This window comes from Camellia sinensis, chromosome 8 (assembly GCF_055761805.1).
Source record: "Camellia sinensis isolate YWXY chromosome 8, ASM5576180v1, whole genome shotgun sequence".
Lineage (NCBI taxonomy): Eukaryota > Viridiplantae > Streptophyta > Magnoliopsida > Ericales > Theaceae > Camellia > Camellia sinensis.
Genome location: NC_138968.1, coordinates 41,352,138 through 41,365,879, shown reverse-complemented (window position 1 = coordinate 41,365,879; position 13,742 = coordinate 41,352,138). Strand labels below are relative to the sequence as shown.

The 13,742-nt window shown below is 32.1% G+C and overlaps 1 protein-coding gene and 1 pseudogene across 1 annotated transcript; both read left to right on the top strand.

Moving 5' to 3' along the window:
• The first annotated feature begins 261 nt into the window (after positions 1 to 261).
• LOC114285275 (RING-H2 finger protein ATL74) lies at positions 262 to 2,289 on the top strand. The gene has a single exon (XM_028228320.2). The coding sequence runs from the start codon at positions 1,151 to 1,153 to the stop codon at positions 1,733 to 1,735; it is 585 nt and encodes a 194-aa protein (XP_028084121.1). The 5' UTR covers positions 262 to 1,150; the 3' UTR covers positions 1,736 to 2,289.
• A 10,160-nt stretch (positions 2,290 to 12,449) lies between these two features.
• LOC114264405 (protein FAR1-RELATED SEQUENCE 5 pseudogene) lies at positions 12,450 to 13,280 on the top strand (annotated as a pseudogene).
• The last annotated feature ends 462 nt before the right edge of the window (positions 13,281 to 13,742 follow it).

Here is a 13,742-nt window from a genome sequence, read left to right as displayed (position 1 = left end):
ATTCCACGAACCTATAAGATCCCATTATCATGATCGAAAGATTATGCCTATAAGGAATTTTTTATACGATCCTAATCGATTCTAATCAAATGAATCGTAAGATCGTAGGATCATAAGATCTAAACTAATACTCGGATCTAGTGTCGAGAATAAGCACATTTTTATGTCCTAACTGTGATTTGGTGGGATCAGGTTCAGGTACCATAATCAAAATTCTCAAGCACACTCCCCCCCCCTACTTGGTTATAAAGTTTAATCCATCCATATCTCATACCAAAGAAATGAAAATGATACCCAAACATCAAAATTGCTTTCATTTGGTATCCTTCCCATTTGCATCCCATTATCTTTTGCCACAATGAAGACTACAACAACTGCATGCTCTGACTTGAAAAAAAAGAAAAAAAAAATCAATTCAGTGCACGAGACTTCTGCTCAATTCTTCGCCTATAGTTTGTAAGAATATATAAATTCCAACCATTTTGTGCCAGAAAATTTCACCTAACCCCAATAACTCCCTCAATCTACATCCTTCTGATCCTTTCCCTTTTCTTTCTTTTACCATGTTTGGCCTCTGATCCTTTCCCTTTTCTTTTACCTTATTTGGCCGTGTATTGAACACCAAATGTTTGAAAATTTGTGTTACAGCAGATTATTGAGAGTTCCTAAATTCAAATAATCATCAGTGCATCTTCATCACCCCTCTTTCCTTATCTTAGTGTCCAATATGCCTTCTTGATGTGTTTATCTAGTTGGAATCAAAACAGATCAAAGAGAACAAACACAAAGTAATCACAAGCCCACACATCTGTGTTTTCTTTCTCTTCCCTCTCCTTAACCATAAATTAAAATTTTGAAAAAGGCCCAATTATCCTTTCTAAGCTCCTTCCACACTTCCAAACAGACAAAGAATTCAATTCTGAAGGAGGAGGCTGCAGAAACAAGAAAAACGATTTCTGGGTATATGAGGGAAATGAATTCCCTACTTTCCATCTCCTTTGTGGTTCGATTCGCCGTTGAATTCCCTTGGAGCAACGAAATCTCAACCCGGTTCGCCTGAAAAAACAAGCAGCTTGCAACAAGTCCAATTATCCCAGTGTGTCTTGTGTTTGTGGAGTGGTGTATTGATATAACAAGTGGCAAAGGACTAATGATGAATCGTCTTCATCACCGCCCACACCGCCTGCTTCTTGATGCAGAACCCAACTCGCCACCTGGAAGCAGAACACGTGGCTCGTATGCCAACGAGGCGAATTTCGACACTAACATGCTGATAATCCTGGCAGCTTTGCTCTGTGCACTGATCTGTGCCCTTGGATTGAACTCAATAGTGCGGTGCGCCATAAGGTGTAGCAGGAGATTCGCTTTTGAGACGCAGGAGGAGGCAGCAGCCCGCCTGGCTGCGACAGGGCTGAAGAAGAGAGCGCTGCGTCAGATTCCGGTGGTGGTGTACGGTGCAGGGATTGGTATTCCGGCGACAGATTGTCCAATATGCCTTGGAGATTTTGTGGATGGTGAGAAAGTAAGAGTCCTGCCAAAATGTCACCATGGATTTCATGTCAAGTGTATTGACATATGGCTGGATTCACATTCGTCGTGTCCGACATGTCGGCAGTCGCTGATTGAGCAGCCGACGTCGTCGGATGCGGCCGACGCGGAAGCCAGTTTGCAGCATCCTGGAAATGGAGCAGGAGGACATGGTGATGTGCCTGGATCTGGAGAAGAGGTAGGTTAATTAGCAGTAGTATGAAAAACTCAGAACTATAGAATGAAAAGAGAAAAAAAAAATTTAAAACAAAAAACAAAAACAAATAGAGGGTGTTTATCATATTTGATTTTTGGATTAATTAGATCGAGAGCCCCTCAACTATTAACGAATATTACTTTAACCTCCTCATCTATGAATCCGTTCATATTGACTCATTCAACTATATAAATTGTACAAATACATCACTTCTGAAAGTGATCTAGAGGGGGTAAAAGCGATATATTTCTATAGTTGAATGGATCAAAATGTACGGGTTCATAGATGAAGAGGGTAAATTGATATTCATAAATAGTTGCGGGGGTCTTGATGTAATTAATCCTTTTTTTTTTTTTTTTTTGGAGATTTGTAGTTTGTGTATGTAATTATTCTATAGAGGAATAGTTTGGTTATAGCAATTATTATGTTGAGACCTATTAGGAGATTTTTGCTGCAATATACTAGTTTTAGTAATGCAGATCAATTAATCTGTAGTAGGGTTGGACTGAGTTTCACTATCAATCCCAAAGTTAATTGGTGCTTCACTTGTATTTTTAACAGTACTCCATATTGAGCCTACATGTTTGTTGTTAGAGCCGCCGTGATAGGGAGTGACATTGCGTACCCAACAATCCCTCCTTTAGGATAACTCTCCTGCGACTCAAACCCATGAAACAATAAGTTTTAAAATATTGTATTCCGTGTGATTTTTCACTAAAAACTCGGAAGGCCTCAAGAGCCATGACAAATTGTTTCTAACGCTACTTGCCGGGTCGTGTTTCACTATCTTTTCTAAACGCAATTGGTGCTACAAATTTTTTTTTTTTTTTTATATCTTTTATGACATTGCACGTATATTTATTTTTAGAATAGTTGTAGAGAGCGGTATTACGTACACAACATATAGATATGAAATTCTCTATCCCTTGTCACCAATTTACTTCCAATCACAAATCATGTTTTTAAAATTTTTGTATTTTAAAATTCTCATGTCGCGTGATTAAAAATGTATTAGAGATAAAAGATTATTTTTTAGAAACAGATCTTGACCAAGTTAAAATGTAAAGATTAGACGAATCTGGTCCCCATTGAGCTCTCTTATAACCAAAAAAAAAAAAAAAAAACAGTTGAATCAATTGTAATTGTTAGGGAAAATAGAATGGACCTTTTTGTAAGAGAAAGGACTTAGATTTCTTTTTGGTATGTTTTCCATTGTCTCCTAAAATAGAAATTTTGATATTAAATCCATTTCAAAGGTCCTGATTTCATGAACTAAGGTCATGTTTGTTTTAGGGATAAAAGAAGGGACAAAATAATTTCGTGTTTGATTTAAATATGGTGATCTAAAATAAGTTATTTTGCATCTTAATTTATCCTAAAATATGCGACAAAGTTACTAAAAATCTTAATCAAGAAAAGTTACCTAACTATTACCTACCTCAAAATAGTTGAAAGGAGTTTTGCTACGAATATACTATTTTCTACTATTCATTCACAATGAGAGTGAAACTCAGACCATCAATTGGTACGAGCTTCATTTTCATTATGAATAAAAAATATAATATAAAAATGAGAGATTTATTAAAAAATTATTTTTTTAAGTGTTTGTATCATAATTAGTTTATAAGATATTCTTATATTTCAATAAGTCCTAATTTGAACATTTGATCTATCAAATCATAATTCTCATATTTAAGACATTTTATGGATATTTTTATCCTTACAAATATTTTTTGAACAGTTAGCAATTTAGTGATGTGAACATTCATATTTTACAATGTAAACATTCACATTGACGTGTGAACGTTCACATTGATAGTATGAACATTCACATTGATAATATGAATATTCACATTAACATGTGAACATTCACATTGATGGTATAAAAATTCACATTGACGATGTGAACATTCACATTAACAGTGTGTACATTCACATCGCGAAACATTCGCATTGTAAATGTAAATATTATTAGGGGTATTTTGATAATTATGTCACCCATAAGACTTATTAGAATATTAAAATATAATATAGATTAAATAAAATATAAATAGGTAAAAAGATATTTATGAAAAAGTGTCCCTATACAAAATCGTGTACCTAATTATTCTTTAGGAAGTGCACAACTACTCTTGGCCAATGTAGATTTGGTTATAACTTTTTTTTATTATTATTTTAAAAATTTGTGTGAAAATGTTTCGGTAATTTTTGCTTTTAACTTATGAAGCACAACTAACTTAAATAAAATGAAAATAAAATAAAATTGATTAACTCTTTTTTAAATTTTTTTTTTTTTTTTTTATAAAAAAATTGATTATTCAAAAAGAAGTAGAACTGGTTTTTGAGTTTATTCGAAAATGTATCAAACAGGCCCATGTTGATCCACAAATTATACATTGAAAACACAGGGCAATTTTCTTTAGCATTGTCCACACAAAGCGATGAATTATTATTGTTAAATTTAGTAACTATATATTCAGTTTATTATACATATTGTATTATATTTTGGATTACAATACTTAGGTTTTTCTCCTCTTATTTAAAGGAGTCTTGTATAAATTGTTATATAATTATTCAACATAATATTTAATATAATACAGATCTCTCTCTCTCTCTCTCTCTCTCTCTTAGATATTGTAATATGGTATCAGCTATAGATTAAGCTCTTGACTGCCTGCCGGATCTCAACTCATTTTGCTGCCATATTTTTTTTTTAGTATCGCTTTGTAGTGATCTCTTTCTTTATCCGCTGGTTTATTCCTACTGCAAATATCTCTATTGTATTTTTTTTTATAACTCGCGATCCATTTTTGTATATGTATGTGTGTGTGTGTTTGCTTCACTCTGCCTTCCCTCTGCTTCAACATCAAATAAATTTCTATTTTCAAACCTATTTGAGTTTGAGGGGAATATTATACCTATATCACGATTAACATGGTTATACACCATGCAAACCACTTAAGCCGCCCCCTGCGACGCACAACTCAAGTCGCCCCCTATGGTGCACCACCTAAGTCACCCCATGGCACACCACCCAAGTCGCCCCTTCTAGCGCACAATCCAAGCTACCCTCGCTGGCTCACTACCCAAGCCGTCCCTTAACGCAACACCAAAGTCACCCCTTGGCGCACCATCCAAGCCGCCCTCTAGCGCACTCAGTCATCTGTTGCCATCATCGTTTAACATTACGTCATAAGTTATATGTATGCCACACTTACTGGTTCAACATCCAGTCTCTAGGACGGTCCGACATGATCCCTTAAACTATCCCGACATTGATTTCGGTCAATTCTTACAACGGTCCGGCATAACTTCTTAAACTGTCCCGACATTGATTTCGGTCAATTTCTATAACAGTCCAGAATGACCCTGTAAACTGTCTCGATATTTATTCCGGTCAGTTCCTATAACGGTCTGGCATGACCCCGTAAACTGTCCCGATATTGATTCCAGTCAGTTTCTACAAGAGTCCGGTACGACCTTAAATTGTCCTGGCATTAGTTTCGGCAAGTTTCTATATTGGTCCGACACGACCTTAAACTGTCCTGGCATTAGTTCCAGGCAATTTCTACAACGGTTCAGCATGACCTTAAATTGTCGTAGCATTAGTTATGGCCAGCTCCTACAACGGTCCAACACGACCATAAACTATATCTCGGCATTAGTTCCAGCCTCTAATCTATCTCAAGCGCCTTTGCGCTCCCGTTCGGACTTTGCAATCTGTTTGCGTTTTATTTTATGTTTTAGTTTCTCTCTCCAAACTCAAGTTAGTATTTCTACTTGAGTTTGAGGAGGGGTGTTAAATATAATAACTATATATTTTGTTTATCATACATATCATATTATATTCATTATCATATTTAGAATTGTCGTACTTAGGTTTCTCTCCTTCTATATAAAGGAGTCTTGTATACATTTCTACATAATTATTTAACACAATATTCAATTTAATACAAATCTTTCTCTCTCTCTTAGATATTGTAACAATTATTATTATTATTATTATTATTATTATTATTATTATAATAGTATGTCGAAGCTTAACCTTAACTAGTCTTCCCTTTTTTTGTTTTTTTGTTTTGTTTTTTTTTTTTTTTTCAAGAGGAAAGGTGGCAAAGACAACAACACTAGAGGACAGAAAATAGAAACAAACGAAAGAGCACTAGGCCCTAACTAGTTCTGGAATACATGCAGCCTCTCTTTTCAATATCTATTGAATAATTTTTTAGAATAAGCTTAGGGTGGTCCCAAGTGAGTTACTACTTTATGAGATTTGTTTTCATGACTTGTTTCTTAAAACGTAGTGCACTCAATTTTTCATTCAACTATAGAGGCATAATCTTTTTATTATAGGAGAACAACAAGCATCCAGTTAAAAGTTGTCAACTGAGATAAAAGAATATCAACAGGATTTTAAAAGTTTAGAAACATAGAACAATTTTATGAAACAGTTATAAATGTGAGTCACAATATGTGAGTTTCACCTCTTTATCTAACATACACAACTAATTCTTAAATAAAAACATAATAAATAATAAAAGTTGTTAAAAATATTCTAGCCTGCTGGTAAAGAACTCAAAAAAATTCCAATCCTCTTGCTTCTTAAAACCAGTTAAGGTAACTAGTTTAATTGTTAAAGAAAAAGGAAGTGAGTCAAAAGATGATTGAAAGATAAACATTTGCATATAGCACTTCATTAGCTAAGGTAGGATTAACCTATAGTATCGGTTAGAAAACCTTTTGAACCTTATCCATGTAAGTTTGAATTTGAATTCAAACTTATTTTGATAACCATTCAGGATATTTATATCTATCATATCAATAGATATGGATAGATGGATAGATAGATATATAAGTTAGGTGGTTTTTAACCATAACCATTTTTTCCCATACCCTCTCTCTAACTCTCTCCCAAAAAACAACGATCAAGCCATTTTGCACTGTGACTTGTGTGAGTAATACTCATTTTATTGTATCACTCCACTGCTGGGTTTGTTGACTGATCAGATTTTGAAAACACGTGATTTACTCACGAGGTTGTGTCATTAAGGTATGGTACGAGTTATTTTTATCCGCTGCATTAATTTATAATGTTTTATGATTTAAAGTATCAACTTTTATGTGCCTTGTTTGATTGGATAGCTATATGTAGAGGAAGCTTATATGGAACACAAAGAATCAAATCAAACACATTTGTGCTCATGGAATGGAATCTCAAATCTCTTCAACTTTTTGTCTTCCTTCTTTTTATCTTTTTCTTTTGTTGTGGCTTCTAGGCCCACAGTTTGAAATTCATTCATTCACTACTTGTAAACATTTGTGCAAGTAATGAGGTTTAATTGTGTTGTGATTAAGACATCTTACAAAGCAACAAAGATAGTTCTTATCAGGGTAGGTAATTGAGATATAATTAAAAAGTCGATTGTCTAGCGTGAGATCACTCTTACATCTAAATTGAGGCCGTGACATCCAAAACGACAAGCATGAGGTTAAAGAATTTCATCCCTAATCATACATACAACCTTTGCATTATAATAGGAATAGTCCTCGTGACCGAGATTCGCAATCTCATATATTGGACCTTAAGAATATATTGAGCTTGATATCTAAACTAGGCATCGGAGAAATTTTGACGTATATCTATGCCGGAATAAGAACATCTCTATTTCATGGTTATAATAGAGAATGTCCATTACATAATTTAAGAGTTGTAAAATAATTATAAGAATTTATAAATATTTTAAATTGAAAATAGATTATTACAAACTCTTGAATAATACAAGAGAAATCCTCCATTATAACTTTGAAATGGAGAGAATTACAATCCACCAGTGCCAAACTTTCACTCTCATTTCATATCTTGCACGTCATTGGCAACTTTTTGTCCAATTTACAAAAATTCAATTCATAAAGCTTGACTCATCATCATTGGACCACCCCCTTATGGACCTTGATTGATATATATATACTAGGTTTAAAATAAAATAAAATAAAACCGCGCAAAGCACAAGTTAAATATTAAAATAAAAAATTTATGTGAAAATACATTAATTAATTAGATTATTTAAGTTAATTATTTTTGTGCTACTTTTATGAGGGGTATAAACGATTTAACGTTTTAAAAATTTTAAAAATTACAATTTAAATGAAATATTTTTATACATTTTAATATTTTAATGTAAAACTTGATTTTTGATTTGTATGCAATATTAAAAAATTAAATAAATTATTAAGTCAATTAACGTTTTTTAATTATACGATTTTTGTAGTAATGTTAACTATTTTTTTATTAAAATATTTTCAAATCACAAAGTGTATAACGACACCACAAAATACGTAACGTTATCATAAAAATGTGTAATTTTTTTATCTCAACCACAAATTATCATGGCTCCTACCCAAAAAAATAGGTTACAGTTACCACAAAAATACGTAACGCATCACAAAAATATGTAACAAGGTGCATATGATGCACATCCTTTAAGGGGGTATATATCGTAATGTTTCCCTTAGATTTTTTTAAATGAAAAATGTTAATGCTGATAATTTTAGAATCAAAAATTTATTTATAATAGTTTGGCCTTATATCATTAATGTGTAAGAAATGAAAAGTTGATACCTATCATACCCTATGAAGCATGGGTACTTCGAAAAACAAGCCGTACCCGTACCGGGTACTTACCGGCGTATGGTACCTCGTATGGTACTTCTTCATACGTACCGGGTACACGAAACACGTACCCAAATTTTTTCTTCTTAATTTTTGGCGTACCCAGACGTACCTAATATATACTCAAACCGTACCGTACTTCAGTTGAAATAATATTTTCTTCTACTATAGAGATAAAACCCCTTTAACTAGACTTCTTTTTTATTTTTAGTTTTATACTTAGTATGTTTTTAAAATTAAACTATGGTTTGTAAAATATATTGACATTTAATTTTGATTTATACATTTACTTTTGGCATTAAATGTTAATTATAGGTTAAATCTTAACAAATTAAACCATTTAATTAATTTTACATTACTATAAATTAAAAATAAATATTTTTTTACAAGCGTACCAAGCCGTACCCGTACCCTACTTTTTTTGAATTTATCGTATCGACGTACCCGTATCGTACCAGTACCAATCCTCGTACCCGTACCCATGCTTCATAGATCATACCATATTATTGTAGGTCAAATTGTGAAATTTTTTTATGGGTTTCAAACTTTTTTCTTTTAAAAATTTCGTTTTAATTTTTGGCTTCAAGGTAATGCTTGTTTTAACAGATTAAAAACAATAATTTCATTTCATTCTATTTAATTCAATGGCATTCTATGGCCCTATTTGGTAGGGCTTATTTCCAGCTTATTTCAGCTTTTAACTTAATTTAAGCTATTTTGATGTGTTTGGTTCAGCTTAATAATACAGCTTATAACTTTTTGTAAGTCAAAAATTAACTTATTCTTTGAGCGGGGGAGAAGAACCTTAATTTATAAGTCAAAAATCGGCTTATGTTCACAGTTATAAGTTATAAGCTGTTAAGGTATAAGTTATAATCATTTTCCCACAGCTCTACCAAACGGGGCCTATGGCGTGTTGTGCCTTCACGGTGCTGTGCGGTCTATTGGGCCCTTATCTTGAGTGTTTTTTTTATTTTTAAATAAATCAAAGTCATATAACAAGTGATTCATTTTGTTAATAAATAAATCATCAATTAACAATTTTCAATGGTATAAGAAATATTTTCCAATGCATAATTTTGATAATTTTATTATTGCATAGGAAAGTAGTCAGATTTTTTGAACTATTGTGTTAAATTAAAAATTTTAAGAAGCGGTAGTTGTAACTTTCTAGTATTATAGGGTGACTTATATTTTAAACAAGTTTCATGGGTATATTTGTAATTTAATTAAAATAAAATATTTATATTTTATAACTGACCAAAATTTTATACATAATTACGATGAAACCTTCATCTAAATTACAATCACTAATAATGGTAAATGGAAAATGTTTGGAACCCCCTTTTGGGGAGACCCCCACCACCCCCATAGTGATGTGGACCAATGATGTGTTTGTATTATTTTATTTTTTTCATTCTCTTTCTTACTTAGACCAATCACAAGTGAGTGGGGATTGTGGGGGTGACGTTTTGTGGGAGTCTAAATTATTACTGAATGATAAGGAAAATGTTTGGAACCCCTTTTTGGGGAGACCCCCACCACCCCCATAGTGATGTGGACCAATGATGTGTTTGTATTATTTTATTTTTTTCATTCTCTTTCTTACTTAGACCAATCACAAGTGAGTGGAAATTGTGGGGGTGACGTTTTGTGGGGGTCTAAATTATTACTGAATGATAAGAAAAATGTTTGGAACCCCCTTTTGGGGAGACCCCCACCACCCCCATAGTGATGTGGACCAATGATGTGTTTATATTATTTTATTTTTTTTCATTCTCTTTCTTACTTAGACCAAGAGAGGAGAAAATGGAAGAATTTAGACCTCGTTTGGCAAGTTAACATTTTAGCCAAAAAATCAAAAAGTTACTGAAAAAGCCAAAATGTCTATAGCCTATACTAAAAAGTCAAAGATTCTATTTTCTCTCTACTTTTTGTACATCTTTTCGTAAAAAGTCAAAAAGTCACCCTAAAAAGCCTATAACCTATACTAGTTTTTTTCACCTCATATTTTAGTCAAAAAGTTAAAAAAATATTAAAATAGCCTATTCCCAAACGAGGCCTTAAATACAAGTCACGCTGAGCAAATAATACAAAGTCAAAAGGCAAATTGAGAAACAAAAGGATAAAATTGCAATATTCTAAATATAAAAAGGATAAGAAGGTAATTTAACTAAAAAGTAATATACATGAAAAATGCTGTTTTGTTCAAGACAAATTAGGTAAGTAAAAATCAACTCTTGCACGCTTTCCAAAAGCGAAGTGCCGTTTGGAAAATTATTCAGTAGTCCGGGAACTCCAGGTCATCATCTTACGTAGTGCTCTGCACCACTCAGAATACTTCATTTTGTCATGGTGTTAGTAAGTTCCATCATATTGACAACTCAGTAACTCTTAAACTAGACGTTTGTTAATCTCTAAATAAGAAAACAAAAATGTTTGAGACTACTAATTAATAGTGGTACTAATGATGTGGCAGTGAGCCTCACCTACTGCCACAGTGTTACTGTGCCTTTTATTTTTATTTATTTTTATTTTTTTCCTCATTAGTGGTGATTTAATGGTACCAATCACTACTGATAAGAAAAAAATGAAAGTGGACATCGTGAGAAAGAAATTAGGTAGAGAATCTCAAAAAATATCTTAACCCTACGAATTAATAAAAATATAAAAAAAAAAAAGTCAAACTCTAAAAACCTAAAAACCTAGTTCCATACTCTCTAAAAATTCATCATTGCCGAAAGAAAAAAGACCCAGACCCCCTTTTCTTCCCATTCCCTTGACCCTCTCTCTCTCTCTCTCTCTCTCATTGGTCGGATTTTTATTTTATTTTTTTCCTTCTCCTCCAATCACCACCCGCCTCGTATGTATGGAGAGAAAGGTGGTGGTGGTGGGAGTGGTAATTGGAGGGGGTGTCTATCAAAGCTCTTGCCGAAAAATCAAAATAGAGGAGAAAGGATGTAGTCTGGTCTTATTTTCTGACACTATGCTGATTGACAAAGTGATGAATGATGAAGATTTTCAAATCAAAAAAGGTATATTTTATTAATTTTTTAAAAAATAATCATGATTTATGGCATATTTTGTGATATGAGATTCGATAATTATTTAAATAGTTTTAAGATGGCTTATATTGATATGATGATATTTATGCTTCGTTTGTTCGATTTTTCAAATATTATTTTTAAGATGATTTTTTTTGTTTGTTTTTAATGAAAATTTTTATATGATAATCAATTTTTATTTTATTTTATTTTTTTGTATTTTTTAAATACATTCTGGATGTTAAAAATAAAATAAATTGATTAAAATGTATAAAAAAAATTATTAAAAATAAATAAATAATTGAACAAAATTATGCGTGTATTTTTGTTTGGTTTCGTTTGTTTTTAATAAAGTTTATATATATATATTAGTTTTTTTTTTTTTTAATTTTTAGATGTATATAATCTTGATGTATCTAAAAGTAAACAAAAAATTGAGTAAAATATAAATATAAAAAAAAGTATAGAAGAACTTTAGATAGTTTGGAAGAACTAATATTATATTAATATGTTTTTAGTTTTTAGTAATATTATTTGTGTCTAGCTTACAAGAATTTTGCAATTGAGTGCAATTTTTTTAAAAAAATATTAAATGTTAAGAGAGTATCGTGTAACAATATTACTCTCCACCAATCATAATTGTTAATTTTTTATGTTGTCTTGTCAAATATTAATATAAATTAATGAAACCTTATGAATCAAAATGGTAAAAGGCATCATCTTGGCCAAATTGTCCCAACATGAAAAAATTGCTCATGATTTAGGCCTTAAATAAGGCATGTTTTTTATAGTTGTAATAAAAATACGATTGTAGTTTCTAACATTGAATACAGGAATTATTGCAGAAATTAACACTTCTAATGATGCTAAAAGAAGTGAACGTGATTGCATGTTTGTTGCAAGGCAAGAAAATAGTGATGACAATTTGTTAGATAAGGTGGTATGTAGTGAAGACGAAGCATATGCTTAATACAGTAATTATGTATTATAAATGGGTTTTAGTATTCAGAAAGAAAAGCCAAGGTATTATAGTGGATCAAAGAACATTAGGCAATGTGAATTTTTATGTTGTAAAGAGGGTTTTAAAGTAGATGAAGACCCTTTTGAAGAGAAAAAATTAAATAGGCTGGAGATTATAACTAGTTGCAAAGTATTTTTTCGTTTAACTGTTGAAGATGAAATTTGGAGGGTAACTACCTTCAATCCTAAACATAATCATGAACTTGCATTACAATCAGAGCGACATTTGCTAAGATCTTCTCGTCACATTTCAAAACCGAAGGCAGGCGTGATTGATTCTATGGTAAATGCAAGTGTAAGCGCAAAGAATGCTTATTCATATCTAAGAGAAGAAGTTGAAGGCAATGAGAATGTGGGTTTTACCAAAAGGGATTGTTATAATTATGTGAACAAGCAAAAGATGACGATGATTAGTGCTAGAGATGCTCAAAGCTTATTGAATCATTTTAAGCAAAAACATACAGAAGATCCCATGTTCTTTTTCACAATTCAAGTAGATCAAGAAAATCGCATGACAAATTTTTTCTGGAGAGATGGGAGATCAAGGGTTGATTATGATTGCTTTGGAGATGTGGTTGTTTTTTATACCACCTATCGCACCAATAAGTATAATTTGATTTGTGCTCCATTTGTTGGTGTTAACCACCATTGGCAAAATGTGATATTTGGTTGTGCTTTCCTTTTAGATGAAACCACTGATTCATTTATATGGTTGTTTAAATCATTTTTAGAATCAATGGGGAATCGGTCTCCGGTTACAATTTTTACTGACCAAGATCAATGTAACGCCCTCGAAATATGATGTAAATCAACCATCCATAAGATCCATTAATATAGTAGAAATGTTATATTTTCCATTCATCTGAATCTACATTCCAAAAGATGTTACATGCATTACATTTTCATAAATATTCATCTTGAAACTATAGCATGTAACTCTAACTGATAACAAGAAAATGAATGCCATACGGGTTTACATCTCTTCAAGACTTCGCTTGGTTACAACAAAAGAAGAGTCTAAGTCCCTATACAAGTAAAGCCCTCGACTCGAATAAACACTTAACATAAAAAGAAGAACAACAAAATAGAGTCTTCAGCCCCAAGTTCTCCCAAGTTATACCCTTGGAGGTGACATGTCACCTGTACCTGAAAATGGTTTCCCAAGTAGAGTGAGCCAAAGTCCAATAGAGATATATTAACACAATGTATAAAATTTAACTAAGATATATGCATTTGATAAATGTTCAACACTTAAAACCAACTG

Bases quoted from the DNA above. Each gene is read 5' to 3' on its own strand.
- LOC114285275 (XM_028228320.2), top strand. From the start codon at position 1,151: ATGATGAATCGTCTTCATCACCGCCCACACCGCCTGCTTCTTGATGCA.